Below are 24139 nucleotides of genomic sequence, written 5' to 3'. Positions count from 1 at the left end.
TAAGCCCCGCGCTACTCTCCTCAAGAAGCACGGGGTCCCCGGGCACTCCCCATGACAGGGGCGGCGACAGCGCTGCCGCCCTGCCGCTGCCGCTGTCACGCCCCCTCAGCACGCAGCATCCCTGGCGCTCTTGTAAACGGCTCCTTTTGATAACCCCGCGCAGAGCGCGGGGTTGTGGAGACGCCCGGGCGCGCACCAGGGATGCCGTGCGCTGAGAGCAGTGCGTGGCATAGGGGGGATCGTGAAGAGTGGGGAAACGGCCTAACAAAAGGAGGAATAACTCTGGAAAGCTCATGCCCTGCAAGTCTTGTTGACCTCTAAGGTGCTGCCGAACTTGAATCCAGAGGCATAGCTTCAAGGGGATGGGGGGGGGGGTGCGCGCAATGCACCGGGCGCTCGCCCCTGTGGGGGCATGGCGGGGGCATTCCAGGGCAGGTCAGGGGCGGAGGACACACCAGTGCACAGGGCGCTTTCACCTCTTGCTACGCTTCTGCTTGAATCTAGCTGTTTTACTGCAGACCAACACAGTTGAATCTGACAAATATTTCATACTTCCTGAAGAAAGTACATAGTATATCATCCCTGCATGTTGTACACACAAGACCACATAAAGCACCAGACTGAACTATGTACACAAATAATGCTACGGAAGAACAAACTTTTGTGACTCTGTACCTTTAGGTGGCAATGGTTCTGGCTTTTTAGGCACAGCAAGAGGTACCTTTTCTTCTGGCACGGCTTTCTTAGGAGCTTCAAGCACTTTAAAAGAGTGATTTTTTTGTTTTACTTTCATGGATATCAATTGCATACATAAAATGTAAATGAGATCCAAAGATATTAATGTGTTCCTGACTGTTTTTCATTAACGATGGCTGTTCACAAAAGCAAGGATAAATGTATTTCCATCTGAAAACCTTTGCGGAAGGCTCACGGGTGTTCCTTATCCTCTTAGACTAAGCCCTTGTGGCTCTCAGGAAATCGAAACTTTACCTCATATTCTTTTTATCTGCAAGATTTATCATTGTGAGCTTCAACAGAGGATTTTTCCTCTTTTGTCAAAATTTAGAGGCAGTACAGAACACTCCTGCATAATTTTTTTGTTACAAGACACAAATTTTAGGATCATGTTAGAGGTTGCAAAATTTCTGGTCGAGGTTTTCAGAATTAAATACCAGAGATTTCAAGCAGCCGTTCCCCTGTTCTAATATTTTGTTCCCAAGTCTATGTTCCCAACCTGACCCCTTCTGTCCTTTTAATCCATGGATTTGGTTGTTATGGTTGATCAGATATTGTTTTCTGTTGTATGTATGTTTTATGGGCCAATTGACCGCAACAATAAATAAAAATAAATAAATTAGTGTGTTTGTTAACAGTTGGACATCTTTTGTTCCCCCCACCTTCACCTTTAGAGAGCCATGATGCTCGCCAGGTTTAATGTTATGCCTTCTGCCTTGTTACATGGCAGATTTAATAAGCAAGAAAAGGCTAAAAGATTGTGCCCATGTAATGATGGCTCAGTTGAATCTCTGGCCCACCAATTACTACACTGTCTCAGATTCAAGGAAATCAGATCCAAGTATGTGAATCTTACTCCTTTACATTTACCCAATCTCCCCGATTTAATTAGATTACACTACTTGTTGGACAATCCTGATCCTTCTCTCTGTATGATAGTGGCAGACTTTCTCCTGGAAATTACTAAACGCCAGTAGATTTCCTTCGACCTAACATTTATTTCCTGTATTGTATATGCTTTTTAATCCATTTATATTATTGTTGTACTGTTGTCTATGCCAATAAAGGTTTGCTAAAACCTTCATCTTTACCCCATCACTGAGATGTTTTTAGCATACAGAAGTACACATATTAAGTCAGGGAAATAATGCTAATAACAGTTTTTAAAAAAATAAAATTGGGGATCATTATTCCCTCCATGAGTGATTTCTTGATGGCAAAGTACCTTTGGTCCCTGGAGGTTCTGGCTTTTTAGGTGGCACAATCACCGGCTTTTTCTTTTCTGGGACTGCCTTCTTGGGTTCCTCAGGCACTTTAAAGATAATATTTCTTTTTTAAAATTTGGAGGATTGTTGAAGTAAACGACATGAAACATTAAGAAGAGTTGTAGGTCATTCAAGATGTAAAATACCGAGACTAAAGCTACAGACTGACAGGACCATACATTCAGACATAATAAACGTAGATATTTTAGATCAAGACAGAACAGACAATACAGAACAAAAGCGTTTCAAGAAATATTTAAGAAGAATCAAGAAATTCTCTTCCCTGTATTAGAATTGACATGTACCTTTGGGTGGTGGAGGTTTGATTTTTTTAGCCACAGGAACAGATATTTTCTTTTCAGGGACCACTTCCTTGGGCACCTCAGGAACTTTAAAGATATTAGTTGATTTGTTAAAAGACAAGAAGATCCATAAAAGCACAAACACAGCAGACATTAACTCATATGATCATAAAACCACCACTCTTCTTGATGCCGTTCCCTGTAGGATTCAACCTGACGATTTTACTACCAGGCATATAATCACCGGTCTATTTAGGACCTTGCAATGACCAGCTACTATTTTGCCAAATCAGAACTTCAGGTAAAGTAAGAGTGGGGGGAGGGGAAGGGAGGACCAGGACAACACTTCTTATCAGGCCCACCCAACACCCCCCAAGCTCTGGGAGAGCAAGGAGCACGCCACCGGTGCAGGCCTAATGGCCCCCCTCTCCACACTCCTGAGCCTGGGCTACAAATGCAGCCCCCAGGAAAGAATGGTCCCATTGCTTTTCAAACTTTTTCACACAGGCACCCCCCCCCCCACACACACACACTCATATGCACATAACAAATGTATACATACAATTTTAACTTTATCTACAAGACAAAATTTTAATTGCTCAAGAGAAAGTTGGCAAAACAGTGCTTGCCCAAAGAGAGGACAAAACCTTTGCTGCAAAATACATTATGCCATGTACCTTTAACTGGCAGGTGCTCTCTTTTTTTAGGCAAAGGTGCTGGTTCTGGCTCTTTAGGAACATCAACGACCTCTGGCTCTCGTTCTTCAGGATGGACAACCACTTCCAGTTCAGCTTGCTCAGGAAAAACCTCGACTTCTGGTTCAGGTTCCTCAGGTGACAGAATGGTTTCCTGTTCCCTCACATCAACCTCGTGAGGCTCAACAATGATATCTGTTGTTTCGAAGATGGAAGCATGTTTGGGCTGTTCCAGTGCAGCGATGGCTTCTGTTTTTTCATAAACGGTAACACGTTTTTGTTCTCCTAATGCAAAAATAGTTTGGGCCTCCAGTTCTTCATATTGCTTGGTGCCTTTAACTGGTAAGCGTTCTGTTTTTTTAGGCACAACTTCTGTTTTTTTAGGCGCAACTTCTGTTTTTTTAGGCACAACTTCTGGTTTTTTAGGAAGTGCAACGGGTTCTGGCTTTGTAGGTGCAGAAGGTGTTTTCGGTTTTTTAGGCACAACTGCAGGTTCTGGTTTTTTAGGCACAGGTACAGGTTCAACTTTTGTAGGTGTGGTTGCGGGTTTTGGTATTTTAGGCACAGCGGCAGGTTTAAGTTCTTCAGCAACAGCAGGTAATTCTGGTTTTTCAAGAACAATAAAAGGTTCAGCCTCTTCAACGGCTTCTGATTCCTCAAGAGCAAAGAAAGTTTCAGGTTCTTCAGTGGTTTCTGGTTCCTCAAGGCCACCTTCTTCAGGTTCATAGCTGATTTCAGTTATTTCGAAAACTGAAGCACTCTTGGGTTCTTCAAATGCTGCTATTACCTCAATTTCTTCAAAAACAGCAACTTGTGTGCGTTCTTCAAGTGCAAGGATAGTTTCTTTTTCACGATGCCAGGTCCTTTTAGTTGGCAGATGTTCCGGTTTTTTAGACACAGCTTCTGGTTTCTTACGCACTGCTTCGGGTTCTGGTTTTTCAGGCAAACTTGTGGGTTCTGGTTTTTTAAGCACTCCTACAGGTTTTGGTTTTTTAGGCACAACTTTAGGTTTTGGTTCTTCAGGAACAGCAGTAACTTCTAGCTCCTCGAGAACAGCTTCAGGTTCTTCAAGCTCAGCTGTGACTTCTGTTTCCTCTGGAAGATAAATGGACTCTGGCTCTTCAGCTATAGCAACTGATTCCATCTCTTCAGGTACAGCAAAACTTTCTGAATCTTCAGGCGCTGCAAGAAGTACTTTTCGTACCGGCACAGCTTTCTGAGGTAATTTGGGTGCTTAAAAGATATTAGTTTTATTTTAAGAGTTGTTAAAGATATTTAGCTTACATGGAGAACAAGAAGAACAAGAATGAAACACAAATGGCAGGCATAACAAAACTAGACATTATGCTTTCCTTATAGTAAGTGCAGAGGTTCTGATGAAGTTAGGTTAACCTAGCATTCTGATTATACTTTACCCAGTGCTGTTTACAAAGGGAATATCAAGCAACAGGGCACAGACAGACTAAAAACATTTTCGGACATATATTTCATAAACAAGTTGAAATATTTTATGATTATATTTATTCTGAGATGTACCTTCAACAGGAGGAGGTTCCGGTTTTTTAGGGACAACTCGTGGTTCAGGCTTTTTAAGCACAGGAGTTGGTTCTTTCTCTTCAAGGACTGGTTTTTTCAGCTCTTCAGGCACTTTAAAGATATTGTTTTTTATTTTTACAGGTTATTACAACAGTGACACATCACAAAGGACAGGAGAATCAAAGCTTACGTAACAAAACTAGCCATTACAAATGGATGCAAATTGAGGATATGTGCTTCCATCTTTAAATTACTTAAAGCTACAGTTTGCTTCACTGGAATACCAGTTGAGCCACAAGGATAGAGCGGTCATATAAATAAAACAAAAAAGCACACTCAAAACAAGACATATTCCAAGCTGTATCACTAAAAGATGGCAAATGAGCAAGCGAATAAGAAAAAGACAAGTTTTTTTCCCCTTCATGATTTTATCAAAGACAGTATATATACCTTTAGGCGTAGGAGGTTCTCTTTTTTTAAGCGTTGGAATTTTCTCCTCAGGCACAGCCTTCTTGGGTACCTCAGGCACTTTAAAGATATTAGTTTATTTTACCATTACTAATACCACTAAGATACATAAAATATTAAAACAAACACTGAAACAAAACACCAGGGTAGAAAGGTTGCTGGCTACATTTTGCTATAATTTTGACTCAGCCTCTCTACTTTGTTTCACTAAAACAACCATAAAACCAAACATACAGACAAAAAAACCCAAAGTTATTCTAGGAAATTTCTGGGTTTTCTACAACAGTGTAGAGATTGTTGTATCTCTTTTCTCTACAAATAACTAAGATTTAGAGCCGTTTGTGCGGTGCACTGACTATCAAACGTATTCCACCCTTTTTGGTGGTGTATGTTCTTTAAATCCTATGGGGCTTTCTGGCCGTTTCCCCACTTTTAAAATGACATCGGTTTCGTTTGGTCCAGGACCTTTCTAGCGCGAGGGTCGTGTTCCCCGGGCTTCCCCACTGCCGCGTGCTCTGCGGGTCATCGAAAGGCACCGTTTTGAGCAGCGCCAGAATGACCCGTGCTGAGGGGGCATAAGAGCAGCAGACTCGGGGCGGCTGCGTTGTTGCCGGCCCTGTAGTGGGGAGTGCAGTTGGGCCCCGCGCTACTTGGCCAGAGTAGCGCGCAGCAAACGGTGAGTGGGGAAAGGGCCTCTGATGACGGGGAAGTTCTCTGTGCTACCAGAAAGTTCTCTGTGCTACCAGGAAGTTCTCTGTGCTACCAGACGGGGAAGTTCTCTGTGCTACCAGAAAGCCTTACTGGAGGTGGTGGGGTGGTGCCACAGAATCTTACCGCCTCCAGGTTGGGATGGGGCTGCCAGTTGGTGTTTTATCAATGTGACCAGAAAGACTACAGGAATGTCTTTATAGCCTCTTTGGTATGATCCTGGGTCCAACTATCATACTGTGGGCATGATTCAGCCAATCTCCATGGGAAAGATTTAAGAATATGCTTAAAATTTCCATGCTTCATTTAACTGAAGTGGAACTTAAAGATCTTCATGTGTCTGAATTTTGCGCAGGAAATATATTATTGCTACATCTCATTGATTAATAATAAGTGAAGTGTCAGACATTCAGTTTGTAGGAACAAGACAAAAGAGAGAGTTTCTGTCTAGTAAAACCCATGAGAGTTTTATTACTGATCTCTAGATAAGTTCATCGGCTCCCACAATTTTTGAACTTGTCATTATTTCAGCACTGACAAATACCTTTAGGAGGGGGAGGTTCTGGTTTCTTAGGTACTTTTTCTTCTGGAACAATTTTCTTGGGCACTTCAGGCACTTAAAAGATATTGGTTTTGAATTTGTGAATATTGAAGATACAAGATTCGAAAACAACAGAACACAAAACATGAACACAACACTGATGATAACATGCCAATATCCCTTTTTTTACACTGTCTGTAATCAGAACATTTGACATTTTGTTGCCTTCATTCCATAACCCATCTTTTCAATTGTCATGTGCCCCTTCACATCTTTTTTCCGGTAAAAAAAAATCTAGCTTACTACATTTTTGCACGATAATTTCAAGTCCTTCTATTAAACTTTCAGAATAAGTGCGTGATGTTCACCCGGTAAGAAGCAGAAGCATTGACCCATTTCATTCTTGTCAGAGTTTTCCATAATAAATATTAATTTAAAATGTTCAGCAAGCATAATTGGCCTGGTCAAACAGTTTAAATAAACAGTGAAGAGCACAGGAGAGACACATCTGACTGGAGGGAGAGAGAGCTTATGTATTTGACTGATCATCATGAGTCTGAAGCCTGTCTACTCAGTAGTCACTTCTTGTTATTCAACTGGGCTTACTTCCATGAAACTGTTGTTATAATTGCAGCCTCAAGCCTGTGTATAAACAACACATTAAAAAGGCAGCAGGGCATACCATATTCCCAGACCCTTTACACAAATACAGTTTGTACACCTGGCTTCTGATCACCATTAACATGTGAAAGTCAGGGGTAAAGCCTTGCCATCCAACACTGCTTCTAGCTTCCATACGTTGATTGCTTGCAAATTTCATACTACAGTAGATGGATTTAACTGACTGAAAACTGAGGCCTAGTGATTGATCCGGGAGCGCCATGCCATCCAACAGCACTTCTAGCCTCCATACATTGATTGCTTGCAAATTTCATACTATAGCAGGTGGATTTAACTGACTGAAAACTGAGGCCTAGTGATTGATCCGGGAAAGCCATGCCATCCAACAGCACTTCTAGCCTCCATACATTGATTGCTTGCAAATTTCATACTATAGTAGATGGATTTAACTGACTGAAAACTGAGGCCTAGTGATTGATCCGGGAGCACCATGCCATCCAACAGCACTTCTAGCCTCCATACATTGATTGCTTACAAATTTCATACTATAGCAGGTGGATTTAACTGACTGAAAACTGAGGCCTAGTGATTGATCCGGGAGCGCCATGCCGCAGAGTTGCTGAAACAAAGCAAAAAGATCAGCAACCTCACCGGAGACAAGAGACCACTGAGAACCATGATGTGTACGAGAGACTTCATACATAAATATGTTTAAAAGCATCCTGAACATCTCAGAGGACAGTTCATTTTTGTAAATCACAGTAGAAAACACAGCAGGACAAAAGACAAACGGTTCATCAGAATCAGAGAAGACCTTTCCATGTACTTTGAATTAGGCTGACATGTACCTTTGGTGGGAGGAGCTTCTGGTTCAGTTGGCTTCTTTTCTGGAACAGGTTTCTTGGGGACTTCAGGCACTTTAAAATACATTGGTCAGTTTAAATATTTTAAACATAGAATGTAGAAGAAAAACACCAAGAAATACAATAAAGAGAAAACAACGTCTACACAAGAAACTCAATGGATGCTGCTTAGTAAGAAATGAACTAATAGGAGGTGATTGCAACAGTACATGGACATATCAGGATGTGGAGCATTTGAAAGAATTAACATTTGAAAGAATTAAACATTGAAAATAACACACAAGATTTCAAGTATATTAATGTATATTTTTAGGTGTTGAAGGTTTAGACTTTTTAACCACAGGTACTTTTTCTTCTGGAGGAATTTTCATTACTTCAGGAACTTCAAACAGAGTGAGTTATTTTTAATTTAAGATTCCCAAGATGTACGGCAAGCAAAAAAGAGCAAGAAAATCAGGGAGGTGAAAAGAAGCAGTCTAACGTCCATGTAAAGCTTAAAGTCTTATTTTTCATTCTGCCACATGTGCAGATTATACACTACATATGACTACAAGAAATGATTTTCCACTGAAGAATTAACCAACAAGTTCAGGACAATGAGCTCCCCTCCCAAGGCTGAATAGGATTATTATTTCATTGCAGATGCTATTTTTTGGCATTTTCCACATCTATGAATATGACCAGGCATTGATCAAGCTGATTAACTTTGCATGGTATCTCTACAATACATCCTCACTCAACTGGCCCTTCTTTGTAACTCCCCTCTTCTGATCGGGATAATAACAGCTGTGTACCTTCATGCCTATATGCATCTAACTGTGAACTTTGACTTACATAAGCTAATATTTTAGAAACTTTTGCTGGTCTTTAAAATACTACTAGACTCAAAATTTCTTCTACTACTACAGACTAAGGGCGTTTCCCCACTCTCCACAATCCCCCCTATGCCACGCGCTGCTCTCAGTCTGCGGCATCCCTGGAGCACGCCCGGGCGTCCCCACGACCCCGCACTCTGCGCGGGGTCATCAAACGGCGCCATTTACAAGAGCCCCAGGGATGCCGTGCGCTGAGGGGGCGCGACAGCGGCAGCATTGGGGCTGTCGCCGCCCCTGTCATGGGGAGTGCCAGGGGACCCCGCTCCACTTGAGGCGCGGGGCTTATGGTAAGTGGGGAAAGGCCCTAATACAGCTACCCAACTGACACTACTGATGTAACTATTTCAATAGGAAAAGGAGCTATTAAATATGAATTCCTAAGTATCCAATTATATTAAAAGAAAACTAATCAATGTCAGCTTGGATCCAATCACACAGATGCTCAGAAGGCCTACAAAGCTATCTTGCTTTCTCTTCATTCCTGCAGCCCCTTCCAGGTTCCAGAAAGATAATTCTGAGGGTTGTGGGACCCACAGAGGGGAACAGGAATGATGACATTGTTCCTCCCTAGGGGGAGATGCACTTGTGAAATGGAAGGAGGAATGTATTCAGCCGTTTATTGCTCCTGACTACTGCCACCAGACCTACAGGGCTATTTCTCTAAGTGGGCCCTGCAACCCTGGGAATGCTCTTTCTAGTGGTCAGAAGGGACTACAAGAACAGAGAGGAACATGGGAAAATTCCATGTTCTGTGCATCAGAGCTTGAATATGTAGCACTGTTACAAAACTAAACCAGTAATTACTTCGGGTTTTCTCAGTTATAACAAGTACCTTTAGGAGGAGCAGGCTCTGGCTTCCGGGCCTCAGGAACCTGTACTACTTCTTCAGGGACCACTTTCTTGGGCACCTCAGGAACTTTAAAGACAGGGGTTTTTTTTAAGTGTACATTCCAAGAGTATTTATAAAATACAAAGAACATGCAGAACTTGTAAGCCACAGGACAAAACAAGGTTCTTCCTTGATTAATGTATTCTTCTAGAAAGAACCAGAAAAAGCATGACACAGTTCGAGTACGCGTGCAAAAAAGATTTTCCCTCTCCCTTTGCACACCATAATGTAAAGACAGAGAGACACAAATCTGTACCCCCTTTTTCCCTCAAGAAAAAAAACTTCAAATATTAATAGTCAGCATGTAAGACAAACTGTTCTATTATATTATCAATATGTACCTTTAGCTGGGGGAGCTTCTAGTTTTTTGGGCTCTTCAGGTGGAACTTTCTTTTCTGGAACAATTTTCTTTGGCGGTTCAGGCACTTAAAAAATATTAACATCCTTTTTATAACTGCAGTTTCATCAACAGATACAAAGTAGTTGCCAAAAATAATACAACATACAGCTCACATCAGTTATTAAATGATGCAAGTCACACAAATTGCATACTCAAATTCTGAAGTTATGCAATATATCAATGGAATAAATCAATATATCAATAATTACAGATTTTGCTTTTAAAGTATGTACAACTTACAGCTCCATCCAATGCCCCCCCCTCCCCCAAAAGGGCTCTAGGGAGTGGACTGGCCTTGTGCTGGCGTATTTGCCCTCTCCAGGGCACTTACCTCAGCAGAGGTGGCAGATGCAACAGCAGCTGCCCATCCCTCAGCCCCATGCTGCAAAACCTGGAGGTTCAGGCAACAGCGGGGCTATGCTGGCATCCCAATCAGACACCAGCGTGGGGGGCAGGCTGGGGCATTCCTGGGGGCAGAGCTGACCTTAGTCGCTCCCTCCTGGGATTTAGTGCCAGGAATGTTGCATCCTGGCCCTGGGACTTTTGCCACCCTTTTGGTCCTGTAACCCTTATGGGCCTTTCTGCTGGCGGTGTGGTGGTGGTGGTTCAGAGTTCCTTCTTGCTTCCTGAACTGCCGGAAAGCCCCAAAGTCCTCTTGGAGATGGAGGGCAGCGCTACATTTTGCACTGCGTTCTGCTCCTCTGGCTTTGGCTGGGACTGACAGAGACTTTATTCCTCAGAATAGCTCGTACCTTTAGCAGGGGGAGGTTCTGGTTTCTTCGGTACAGCAACTGGAACCTTTTCTTCTGGGACAGGTTTCTTTGGTACTTCAGGCACTTAAAAATATTAATTTATGTTAGTGATATATATTCCAAGAATTAGCATATGTTAATGACTAGCACAGAGCAGATAAGGCACAAATCAACATCAATTATGCAAATAGACCTTTCAGGATGTGTTTCATTAATACCATGACTGACGCTATTATGGTATTGGTTGGATCCCTACAATAATTTCTGCTAATTGAATGGAATTTCCCTGCCTCTTTGTTAGTGCTGCAGTCCACTGACTACGATATACACATGAAGATGCCTTATAACGAATCTATCTAGGGGCCTTTCCCCACTTACCTTAAGCCCCGCGCAAGTAGCGCGGGGTCCCCCAGCACTCCCCACGAGAGGGGCGGCGACAGTGCAGTCGCCCCGACGCTGCCGCTGTCGCGCCCCCTCAGCGCGTGGTATCCCTGGCTCTCTTGCAAAGGGCGCCTTTTGATGACCCCGCGCAGAGTGCGGGGTCATGGGGACTCCCGGGCGTGCGCCAGGGATGCCGCGCGCTGAGAGCAGCGCGCGGCATAGGGGGAATCATGCTGAGTGGGGAAACGCCCTAGGTCAGCATTGTCTGTAGACTGGAACCAACTCCTTGGGGGTCTCAGGCTAAGGCTGTGGTGGCGAACCTATGGCACTCCAGATATTCATGGACTACAATTCCCATCAGCCCCTGCCAGCATGGCCAATTGGCCAATTGGCCATGCTGGCAGGGCCTGATGGGAATTGTAGTTCGCCACCACTGGGCTAAGGTATTTCATACCACCTGATCCTTTCAGCTGCAGATGCTGGGGATTGAACTTGGGATCTTCTGCATGACAAGGGCTTGTTCTGCACAGTACAAATAAAAAGTCATGCAGATGTTTTAAAACGTTTTAGCTTTTTTGCCTGCATAGCATGGGGGGAAAAAAGCACTGCCAGGGAAAGCGGTTCTCGCGCCTGTCATTTTCTGCTGCTGCTGGGATTTTCCGGGTCGCCCGCCATTTGCTGAAGGTTTCCCACAGAGGTTTCCTCTGCTTGCATCACAGCCCCCCCCCCCTTTACACCATTTAAAGAACAGACTATTTTTTGCACGGCGATTCTGTGCACGTGTCGTTTTTTTCTTTTTTTTCAACGAGGTGCCTTCAAAGTTATGCAGACTCAAATTCTGTGTGTGTTGCCTATTCTTACATGATAAGATGAACGTACCTTTAGCTGGTGGTGCTTCTGGCTTTTTAGGAACAGCAACTTTTTCTTCTGGAACGGGTTTCTTTGGTACCTCAGGCACTACGAAAGGAAAAAGTATTGTTTTTAGTGACCCTTTGCCATGAAAGTTAGGGCTTACACAACTTTTAAGAAACAAAAGAGAAAAGAAAGTGCAATTCAAGCTATGATTCTACCCAAGTTTTATTTAACTTATATTTAGTGTGGTTTGTATTATATTATTTCAAGGTGACAATTACCAGGGTTACTACAGAAAGGCAGGCAATGGCAAACCACCTCTGCTTGTCTCTTGCCTTGAAATTCCTACAAGATTGCCACAAGGTGGCTGTGATCAACAGCACTTTACACACTCACAGTCTTACATGCATTGGCTTGGATCATACAGACAGAAGGTGGTGGGGGCAGCGGCGAGTGACACGTTAATACTGAGTGACACATTACACTGAGTGTATTAGTTTGGGAACATCTAGCTCCTCTTCTAGCATTTGAGTCTCTATTGTTTCAGGCATTGCAATACGTCCTTTTATGAGTTTAGCTACAGCAACTGTCTCCTCAGAATAAAGACAAACTGAGGCCCCTTCCATCCACGCAGAGCCAATAAGCAGTGGAAGAGGCTTAAATCCATGGTATATGCAAAACTCCATGTAATTAGGGGAAGGACTTTGCACAGATCCCGCTCCTAAAGTGAGTCCACTACAGAGGCGTACCTCCCATTGGGCAAAGTGGGCAGCTGCCCTGGGCGCCACCTTGTGGTGGGCGACAAAATTGCAGGTTTGTAAGGGATTTTGTATTTTTCAGTGGCGCCGTTTTCCGTTTTGGCCCTGCAGGGGCGCAGATCTTTAGGCTATGCAGCACCAGAAATTCCTCAGGGATTTTTTGGGAGACTCTCCTGATGATATCACCTGCAGGTTTTGGTGAGGGTTTGGTTAAGGAAGCCTCCAAAGTTATGGACTCCCCAAAGGGAGTGCCCCATCCCCATTGTTTCCAAATGGGAGCTAATAGGAGATGGGGGCTACACCTTTCGAGGGGTCTTCGCTTTAGACCCCTGAACCAGACTTCCCCACCCAAATCCTTTGAAGTAATTATCATCGAGTAGAAAGATCCTGCTAAAAGATGCTCCCTGAGAATCTTGAATTGCTGCTTATTCTAATAATCTCTGCACCCTTGAACGAGCAAGCTTAGGCACCCCCCTAAAGAAATTTCCCCAGATTACTCTTTTTAAATTCCTCCCTTCCCACCAATGCTTGTTAACAACTCTTTCTTTTTTATTCTCTCACTGCCCTAATAATAAAGGTTGTTGTTGTTGTTGTTGTTGTTTGTTATTAAATCCTACCCCTTCGGCATGTGGATTTTAAAGGGGGAGAATCTAAAGGTCCCCAGTTTAAGCACCACCATTTAAAATGATGCTGTTGTTTGGGGGTGGATTCCAGCATCACTTGTTTCTAAACTAAGGAGCCCAGATTCTCCTTGCAGAAATCACAGCTTAAAGGGAGAATCTAAGGCTCCCCCCCAGTTTAAAATAACTTGTCGAAAGTGATGCTGTTTCCACAATTGGAGGACTGGATAGCTAACACCATGTAAAACTGTTTTCTGCTTACAGCAGTAATAAAACATTTTGAAGAAAGCATTTTACAAAATGTTTCTCAAATATTATTTCAAAGCTTTATTATTGGCATGGCCCATTTGCTATATTCAGATTTGTGAAAGGAGTTGGGGGGATGTTATTCTATAACAGGGGTAGGGAACCTGTGGCTCTCCAGATGTTCAGGAACTACAATTCCCATCAGGCCTCTGTCAGCATGGCCAATTGGCCATGCTGGTAGGGGCTGATGGGAGTATGTTCCTGAACATCTGAGAGCCGCAGGTTCCTACCCCTGTTCTATAATCTGATGGTGACTTTAGGAAACAACTCTGGTGGAAAAAAAAGTCATTGTTTGGTCATGGTGGGGGAGGTGGCCACTTACATGGAGGCATCAAACTCAGGTTTTGCCTAGGGCTCAAGTTAAGCCGTACAAATTAAGCCCCTGGTCCACTATCATGCACTGATTTTTTGTTTTAATATGGAGGCCTTTCTGCACAGGCCTTTTACAGCCTCTGGGGGCGGCAAAAGCGCTTGTCCCCTCAGGGAGCTGTTCAGGGCATGAAACGCTGCATTGTGCAGCCAGCAGCCCTCAAGGCTTCCTCAGCGCTGTGGCGTTGTTCCGACCTTTCTTCCCCAGTGAGGTTTTGGGAAACAGGCTGACTAGCCAATGCTACCGTCTTGAATGGCGAAGCGGCTACGGAAGGCGCCATCCCCACTCCCTTTCCCAAGCGGCCTTGCACTGTGATGTTCCCCTCCGGGCTCCAGCAAAACCGTCGCTGGGCCAGGGGACATGCCCCCCTGGCTCCTGCAACTTCCGAGGCTGTTGCGGGGGCGGGGGGGGTGAAATTCCCAGGCCTGTGCTGGCCAATGCCTGGCAAACGGCTGCCGGTTTCTGGCACAAGCGTTGAAAGACGGCACTGGCACCTGTGCGGATCGCTGCACCGTCTTCCTGTCATAGCGGGACCGTTTGTCGCGGCAACGGCGTCATAGGCCCGACTTAACCCCCATCGTGGCCATGCGGGTAATGGCCGCTGGATTCTTGACTGCAATAGCCGAATGGCTGCCCCAGGAAGTACGTTGCTCGGACATGCTTCCCTTTTTTCCCCAGGTGCATGCCCTGGCCAATGTGCTCCCTGAGCACGGGACATGCAAAAGGCCCGGGGCTACGACAGGTTCATCTATCCCGCCTGCAATCTGTTTTAAATTTGCCGTGCAGGAAGGACCTGAGTGACACATTATACTGCTCCTGGGGGAGTCCCTTTTCTCCCTGAAGCGCCATTTTAAGTTGTATTTTGGGCTGAAGTGGGAAGTGGAACACAGAAAAATCCTGCAGATGGAAATCCCTTTCAGCTGCAGAAATTTGCAGTGGACCCAAACCCCTGGTTTTACATTTCCATTGAACACAAAGGGATATGCTTCTGAAAATAAGCACAAAGTTGCCCACATGCTAATGTTTGCATAAAGCAGTGATGGCGAACCTTTTTGAGACCGAGTGCCCAAACTGCAACCCAAAAACCACTTATTCATCGCAAAGCGCCAACACGACAATTTAACCTGAATACTGAGGTTTTAGTTTTGGAAAAATAGTTGGCTCTGAGGCATGCATTACTTGGGAGTAGGCTTGGTGGTAGTTGTTGGCTTTGCTTTGAAGCAACCGTGCAACTCTTCCAACGGGTGAATCACGACCCTAGGAGCGTTTGCTCAGAAGCAAGCCCCATTGCCAGCAACTGAGCTTACTCCCAGGTAAAGGATCGTTTTTAAGTTCTTTGTATGAAAATCAGTGGGGTTTAGCAGCGCTTAACAGGGTTACCTATGCTGCTTCCCCAAAACTAGGTCTTAGATTTAATGCTAATAATCGAGCCCAGCAGCCCAGGCCAGCCTAGATGTGGGGGGGGCGATTCCCCCCCCCCATGATGAACTCTGTTTGTGCGTGCCCACAGAGAGGGCTCTGAGTGCCACCTCTGGCACCCGTGCCATAGGTTCGCCATCACTGGCATAAAGGATAACTGTTTTAAATACACAATTACTCTGAGAATTAAATTAAAGTTCACTGAAAATAATTTATCTGTAGATTCTAAACACAAGGATTGAAGATGACTGCTAAGATAAAAATGGCCACATTTATTTACAGGAACAAAATGGATACTATTATGATACTTCTGCGCCTCTGTCATGTGCAGTACCTTTAGCTGGACGTGCTTCTGGTACAGCAGCTGGCACCTTCTCTTCTGGGACCGGTTTCTTGGGTACCTCAGGCACTTTAAAGAAACAGCATTACTTTCTGTTACACTGCAGTATTTTAAAATGTAGGTTAAAGTCTTAAGCATCAAGAAACACCTTTAGAGGAATATTGAAAAGGTTAGTGGTGACGTCAGATGCCCGCTTACAACGATGCCACGCAATTCAGTGCACATTTACGTGCGAAGTCCCACTGAAATAAATGGGGCTAAAGGGTGGTTAATTTTTTTGCATTGTGGCCTGTACCTATTCAGATATTTTCAGTTAAGAAAGGAAAGATTTTTTTTTAGAAAAAGACTGCAGAGTTGTCAAGAAGGGGTAAGTTTTCACAACTATATTTTTTTCCCTTCAGAACTGACACCATGACTGAGGTGTACCTTTAGTAGGTGGAAGTTCAGGCTTTTTAGGCACTGCAATGGTTACTTTCTCTTCTGTCACGGTCTTCTTGGGCACCTCAGGAACTTTAAAGAGATTAGTATATTTTACTTGGAAGAACTTCAAAAGGTTCACAACACAGTATAAAGAAAACAGACACCAAAATGTACACCTGAACAAACAGAAAATGAGACAAGGGCATTCATGATACAGACAGTAAAAGTGAATAGAGACATATTTGGTAAGAAGCAAGAAGCCCTCGTGCCCAGAAACGCATTGCATAGGTTCTTCGATGCGTCTGGAGTTGAGGAATGAACAAATGGCACACTGTCATTTATTTTCAGGTTTCCAAAAGAAATGTTCTAAAAAACACCCAGTTCCCATTTGCCCACAATACTTCTTCTGTTTACAGAAGCAATTTTTTTTCCATTGGAAGCTTTGTACTTTCCTGTCATCGGCAGAGGGGAAAGGCTCAACTCAACAGAACTTTTGAAGAACTTCAAAATTGTTGCAATACCATCCGTTTTGTGAGAATATCTGCTTTGTGTGGGCTTCCTGGCATGTGATTTTTAAAATCAATATTTAATGAAATGCTAGCCTTTTTCATTTCATACTTTCAAATTACTTAGAGCTTCATGTTTTATAAAATACATATGAACGAAGTAAGTCATCCCTCATTGAGAGTCCGGCTGAGTAGTAAGACCATTGATTTCAAAGGGTTTAGAAGGGTGTAGGTCTGCCTATGATGCCACTGCAACTTCAGTTTATTGAGAAAGGGAGCACACATCTGCATCTAGATTTGAAAGAAGGAGCACATACACACATTTCAGTGGCAGGTAGAACAAAACGTTTTTAAAAAGATATTATTTGCTCATCAGGGAAACAAATCTACTATTTGTTTTTTTGTTTGAATACCTGGTGAAGCTTCTGTTTTGGGTTTTTTTTAAGTCATGGGAAAATTACTTACGTCTCTAGGACAGGTTTCTCAGGTACGTCAGACACTTAAAAATATTAGGTAGTGTTAATGGTAAGAAGTGAACAAGACATTATAAGTACAATAATATCTAAAAGACAGAGACAAATGGAACATGACTAGATGCTAAAAACGTGTTTGACATACTCGTATGTACGAATTACCAGACACACAAATGTAACATATAAAGATGGTTTTTGTTTTTAGCACAAGAAGACGAATGCTTATTAAGACATTAGAACTGTTTTATTTTTCCAGATGACAACTACCTTGTGATGGCAGAGACTCTGCTGCTTCAAGCACAGCATAAGATTCTTGTTTTCTAGGTTTGGCTACTACCACCTTTTCTTCCAGGTCTTTAGCATCTGCAGTTTCAGGCACCACCGTAGTTAGTGTTTTTTTAGATTTTGTTTGGAAAATCTTCTCTTCCAGAACTTCAACCTCTGCTGGTTTAGGCTTTAGTTTTTTTGGTTTAGATACCTTCTCCTCTGGCAATTTAGACTCTGCTGTTGTAGGCACTGGAACAGGTTTTGATTTGGGGGCCGTAGTATCAATCATCTTATCATCTGGCAATTTAAGTTCTACCATTGTAGGCCCCCCAAAAGGTTCAAGTTTGGGGGGTTCAGCAACACATACTTTCTCTTCTGGCTCCCGAGACTCTGCTTTTTCAAAAACCACAATCTCTCTTTTTTTGGTTTTAGCCACAACCATCTTCTCTTCAGATACTTCTGGCTCTGTTGTCTCAAACTCCATCAAATATTCTTGTTTTCTGGGCTCGGGAACCTCTAGCTCCTCTTCTAACATTTGAGTCTCTATTATTTCAGGCATTGCAATACCTTCTTTCATGAGTTCAGCTACAGCTACTGTCTCCTCAGACACAACAGCCTCTGCTTTTTTAGAAACAGCAATAGTTCTCCTTTTGGTTTTAGTGATAGCCATCTTTTCAGAAACTTCAAGTTCTGTTGCCTCAAATTCTACCAAAGATTCTTGTTGCCTGGGTTTGGCAATGGCGATCTCCTCTCTTAGCACTTGAGTCTCTGCTGTTTCAGGTACTGCAAAACCTTTTTTTGGTTTAGCTGCAGTTACTTTCTCTTCCGACACAACAGTTTCTGTTTTTTTAGAAATGGCAACAGGCCTCCTTTTGATTTTAGCTACAGCCATCTTCTCTTCAAGTGTTGTAGTCTCTGACTCTATCATATCTTGTTTTCTGGGTTTGGCAAACACTATCTCTTCTTCTAGCATTTGAGACTCTTTTGTCTCAGGCACTGCGATACCTCCTTTTATGGGTTTAGCTACAGCTATTATCTTCTCAGGCACAACATCCTCTGCTTTTTTAGAGACAGCAACAGCTTTCCTTTTGGTCTTAGCTACAACCATCTTCTCTTCAGATACTTCAGGCTCTGTTAGCTCAGACTCCACAACAGGTTCTCGTTTTCTGGGTTTGGCAATGACTATCTCTTTTTCTAACATCTGACTCTCTGTTGCTCCAGGGACTGCAAAATCTCCTTTTTTGGGTTTGGCTACAGCTAGCTTATCTTCGGGCCCTAGTGACTGTGCTTTTTCAGAAACCACAATAGCTCTCATTTTGGGTTTAGCTGCAACTATTTCTTCAAACACTTCAGGCTCAACTGCTTCACACATGACAGATTCTACTTTTCTTGGTTCAGCGACAGCGATTTCCTTTTCTACTATTGGAACTGCAATATGGCCTTTATGGAATTTAGCTATAGCTACCTCTTCAAGCTCTTCAGCCTCTGCTGTTTCAACAGCTGTAGTGACTATCTTTTTTGATTTTGCACCAGCCATCTTCTCTTCTGATATTTCAGGTTCTGTTGTTTCAGGCGACGACTTAAGTCCTTTGCGGTAGGGTTTGGCAACAGCGATCTTCTTTTCTGCAGGCTGAGGTTTAGCAGCTTTTGGTTTAGAAACAGGTTCCGATTTGGGGGTCTTAGGAGCAAGTCCCTCTTTTGGCAGTTGAGGCTGTGTCATTTTAGATACAGTAGTAGGTTCTGCTGTTTTAGGAACTGGTTCTGATTTTTTAAGTTTTGTGACATCTGTCTTCTCTTCAGCCACTCCTTTTCTTGGTGCTTCGGACACGAAACAAAATTAATTTCTCGTAAGAACTTATAAAACACTAAACATAAGAACAGCATCAATTTGAACAAGTTTTAAGTAATGACGAATTTTCATTTTCCTGGCTCCGTTGATGAGGCAATGTACCTTTAGTATGCGGAGTCTCCTGTTCCTTAGGAACGATAGACATTTCTTCAAATTTTTCTAGCAGAACTTCTTCATATGCTTCTGACACTTTAAAGATATTAGTGTATTTTAAGACATATAAAACCATAGTTAGAAAACCTTAAGACAAAAAAAGTTAACCGAAGACTAAAACATACAGAGCCCAGCTTTATTTAATAAGCCCACTCATACTTCTAACGCATCCCTCAGAAGCAATCCTTTTTCAAGGTTTAATGAAATTCCCCAAGATAAAACTTGATGTAATAGCAGCAGATGCATTTTGTTTGACCTGAGCCTACCCAGTCCTACATAAAATTCACAGTACACGTATGTGTCCAATTTTAATAACAAAATAAGCATACAGAAGAAGAAGAGTTTGGATTTCTACCCTGCTTTTCTCAACCATAAGGAGCTTCAAAGTGTCTTACAAACTTCCTCCCTCCCTCCCTCCCCTCCCCTCCCCTCTCAAAAGGCACCTTGTGGGATAGGTGGGGATGAAAATGTTTTATTTGATGCCTCAAAACATTTTAAATACACCCTCTTTTATAATGCTTCTTTAGCCTGAAACATTTTCAAAAAATTTTCACGGTTGTGCAATCTCTTTAAAACATTTTCCATGCCACTCTGCCGCCCCCAAACTTTCTCCTTGGTGCCATTTTCTATTGTGTTGCTAAGCTCACTCCTTCTTGCATGTTTACTGTCATATGTTCTGTGTTTTTTTTAAATTTCGGGGGGTAAAATCTTCAAAGGTGCGATTACATGTGCTATGGAGCCTCACACAAAATACACTAACAGACCTGTAAACTTAGGCTCTGTAACACAGAACACTGATAACACTCCCCAAGAGGTTAGAAAATCAGATCTGCAATTAAAGGCGCATGTACCTTCAATTGACGTAGCTTCTTTCTTAGACTCTGGAAATGATACTTGTTCATCAGAGATGTCTTTCTTTGATCTCACAGGCACTTTAAAGATATTAGTTTGTTTTAGGAAAGTTAAAAATGTGAAACACAAAGAAACAGACAAACAAAAATAAATTATTCATGAAGCTAGTACAGAAGAATTGTGACTATGAGTTCGAAAAGCGGCTTACTTGAACTCCTTAATTTCAGTTCATTAATAATCACGTTTACTGAAAGGTTGATGTACCTTTGGCTGCTGGACGTTCCAGTTCTTCAGAAGTCCAAAAAGAAGTTATTTCATGTGGCATCTCTTGAACCTCCGGTGCTTTAAAGATATTAGTATTTTTTTTTAGGAACATAGGCGGTTTAACCAAAACGTTAATACAAATGACACACAGTACGAAGGACTTCAACAGTACACATCGTCTTGCAAAGTTCTACACTTGTGGTTTCTTCCTTGCTAGAATTACAGTGATAAAAGATCTAGTTTATAGCCTGCCTTTTATTCTGTATTCAGTTACTTAGAAAAACCTGGAATGCTAAAAGCCAAACTGATAAAACATTCAGAGGGCACTTTCACACTTGCCGAATAACGCACTTTCAATCCACTTTCACAATTGTTTGCAAGTGGATTTTGCTATTTTGCACAGTAAAATCTAGTTGCAAAGTGCATTAAAAGTGGAAAGTGCATTATTCGGCATGTGCAAAAGTGCCCCAAGTTTTTTTTCCTTTATAAAGGCACTATGAGAACTCTAATTCTTTAAAGATTCAAATAGGCCTCATACTGAGAGCAGGATATTGGAAGAGATTTTTGGTTAGAGATGATGATGACTATACTGAGATTTATATGAGAGACTCCAAGTTCTCCTACCAATTTGCAATGCATCTCATTAGATTGATCTCCAGATTTGCACAAAATTACAATTCTTTTCCACTTTGTTTAACTCACACAAAACACTCAACTTTAAATAAGATTAGAGGGCAAAAATAAAGAGAAGCCACCTCCCATTTCACTCCAGTTCCAGGTGGAGATATATTACCTTGAATAAGTGGCCCTGGTTCTTTAGGGGCTGGGACGGGTTTCCTCTTTTCATGTACAGCTTTCTTTACCGGTGGAGGCACTTTAAAGATATTAGTTTCTTTTTGAGTATATGTACAAATGTAACATATAGAAATCACAAAGGAAAGGGGTGGGGCCAACAAACAGACTGAACAATCGTACATGGAAGGGAACATACAAAGCATGGAAGTTTGTGAAATGGATGATGTACCTTTCAGGGGTGGAGCTTCCTGTTTTTTGGGAATACCCACAGGGGCCTTTTCTTCTGGGAGATCTTTCTTTTCCGATTCAAGCACTTTAAAGATATTAGTATATTTAGAAAACGTCAAAAGGATTCTCAAAATGTAGGTTAGAAAGACAACAGGCAACGGAGATGAACAAATCAATGCAACGATGCTAAAATAACAATGACACAACTGAAGAAAGACACTTAGAAAACAAATTTATAATCCACGCTCCTAATGTTCTGAACAGTTTTCTTTCGCATTTTAAAAAAATGGATAATAACTCAAGCAATGAGGTTTTTCTTTTTCCCACCACAGCGGGCATAGAAACACCTTTGCTTACTGAGATCCTAGACTTCTCCTTCATGCCTATATTTTCCAAACAAATTGGTGCCACGCTTTGTATCCTCAGTAGTCCAAAAGCTCAACAGGGTAACATTCAGATGGCTTTCTGCACTGCAGATATGGCCCTGACATTGGATTACATGAGCTGTGGGTAAATGCAGTGCATTCGTACTGGACAATCAGTTTAAATTAGAAGCTTATGAATAAAAATAAAAACCTGGTAGGGTGGCTGATAAAGAGTTAAATTCAAAGGTGCTATTCTGCCAGCAGAACACTTTTTTGCCAGAGGGACAGCATTTCCATTGGTGTAGGGAGGAATTTTTTTTCTTTGTCCCCCTGCTGTTCTTAAGGGCTAGTTGACATCCAGGAGCAGAATTTTCGGGGGCTCAAAGGCCTGCAGCATGATGCGGGAAACAGAGTTCCTGCTCGGCCAGGTATGATTGATTGATTGATTGTCCACCCATCCCCATGATGGGATCAAGGAGTCTTACAATGAGTACATGAAATTAAACACAGTCAGCTCCTGGCATGTCAGCCAATGGCACTAAAAAACAGATCTAACTAAAGGATGAGAAGATGGAGAAGGCAAAAGGGGAGGGACAAGGGACAGGGAGGCCACCTCTGTTGGAAATACCAATGCTGGCCTCCACCATAGGTCTGCCAGAATAGCTCCATCGTACAAGCCCTGCAAAACTGAAGCCATGAGACTATAAACATCTGGATACTTGTTGTTACTTTAGTATTGATTCTACCTTTAGGTGGTGAAGGCTCCTTTCTTTTCGGAACAACCTTCGGCACTTTCTCTTCCGGGACAGCTTTCTTAGGCACTTCAGGAACTTTAAAGATACAGTACTGATTTTTAGCGAGTGATTTATTTAATCTTGGAAGAATGTTACTTAATAATTATGAAAAGAAGAGAACAAAAAGCAAGATCACAGACAATGAAGCTGTACACATAGACAGCCAATGAATATGAGTGCACAACGTATTTATGCAAAAATGTAAATGGAAGATGAAATGGAAGAGTTTATTGTTTCATAATGACAGTGAAGAACAAATGTACCTTTAGGAGGGGAAGCCACTTCTTTTTTAGGAACTGCAATAGGAACTTTTTCTTCAGGAACCAGTTTCTTTTGCACTGCAGGTGCTTTAAAAACATTGATTTCTTTTTAAAGAATTTCCTCACTCTTTGAATTAAGAATAAAACACAACAAAACACAGAACAAACTTAAAGCCTCACACAAAATCACAACAATTAAAAAAAATATGCCCATCTGTGGCAATGCTAATTAAAACCATTCCACATGATATAGACGATTCCAACTGGTGAACTAGATTGACTTCACTCTGGGCACGTTCGCATATGCAGAATAATGCACTTTCAATCCACTTTCACAATTGTTTGAAAGCGGATTTTGCTATTTCCCACTGTAAAATCCAGCTGCAAAGTGCATTGAAAGTTGATTGAAAGGACATTATTCTGCATGGGCGAAAGTGCCCTCTGACCTCCAGACCAATGCAACAATCCAGATGTACATGCCTGAGCAAATATCCCACCAAACACTCCCTATCATTCTCTCTCTAATCGGCTGCATTTTCAAAACCCAAAGTGAGCTCAAAACTGTAAAGCTTCAGAGACCATGGCATAGCAACCAATGGTAATTCCTATTTCAGTTGGAATAAACTATTATTCTATTCAGTTTTACATTTTGAACCATAGGTGTCAAACTTGTAGTCCTCCAGATGTTATGGACTACAGTTCCCATTGTCCCCTGCCAGCATCATGCAGGGGATGAGTGTAGTCCATAACATCTGGAGGGCCGCGAGTTTGACACCTGTGGCAATAGACCATTTAATTTTGTAACTAACAGCTAATACTATGCGTTCATAAGCAAAAGTTCCATTGAATTCAATAGGACTTACCTCCATAAGCGTGCAAACAGCACCCTGAGAAAATTCACTTGGAAGTAAGGCAAACTGAATCAAAGGGACTTGTTTTTCTGTATGTAAGGTGCCCCTGCACCGGCAGGAATTCTCCCACTCACCTCGTCGGCAGGAATTCTCCCACTCACCTCGTCGCCTTCGTCACCCTGCTGGACTCCTAAGACCCGCCCACGCTGCCCTCCGACCTCCATGGGTCAGAGGACAGCGAGGGAGGGTCTCAGCAGTCCAGTAAAGCGACGAAGGCAACTAGGTGAGTGGGAGAGAGACGGGGAAAACAGCGTGTTCCCGGCGGTGCCGTTCACACAGCGCCAGCGGGAACGCGCTGTTTTCCAA

General features: G+C 42.6%; 1 protein-coding gene across 1 annotated transcript in view; it reads right to left on the bottom strand.

The window, feature by feature from the left end:
- The window catches only part of TTN (titin), a 371903-nt gene that overhangs the window by 153585 nt on the left and 194179 nt on the right, over window positions 1-24139 (bottom strand). Inside the window, 18 exon segments of the mRNA XM_048484469.1 lie at window positions 676-759; window positions 1961-2047; window positions 2306-2389; window positions 2980-4230; window positions 4534-4644; window positions 4984-5061; window positions 6254-6325; window positions 7720-7788; window positions 9442-9525; window positions 9840-9923; window positions 10651-10734; window positions 11911-11988; window positions 15691-15765; window positions 16123-16206; window positions 21274-21354; window positions 21505-21588; window positions 22615-22698; window positions 22926-23009. Coding sequence (XP_048340426.1) covers window positions 676-759; window positions 1961-2047; window positions 2306-2389; window positions 2980-4230; window positions 4534-4644; window positions 4984-5061; window positions 6254-6325; window positions 7720-7788; window positions 9442-9525; window positions 9840-9923; window positions 10651-10734; window positions 11911-11988; window positions 15691-15765; window positions 16123-16206; window positions 21274-21354; window positions 21505-21588; window positions 22615-22698; window positions 22926-23009 — 2658 coding nt within the window.

The sequence above is a fragment of the Sphaerodactylus townsendi genome, linkage group LG02 (assembly GCF_021028975.2).
Source record: "Sphaerodactylus townsendi isolate TG3544 linkage group LG02, MPM_Stown_v2.3, whole genome shotgun sequence".
In the NCBI taxonomy this organism is placed as follows: domain Eukaryota; kingdom Metazoa; phylum Chordata; class Lepidosauria; order Squamata; family Sphaerodactylidae; genus Sphaerodactylus; species Sphaerodactylus townsendi.
This window is presented reverse-complemented; position numbering and strand designations above follow the sequence as displayed.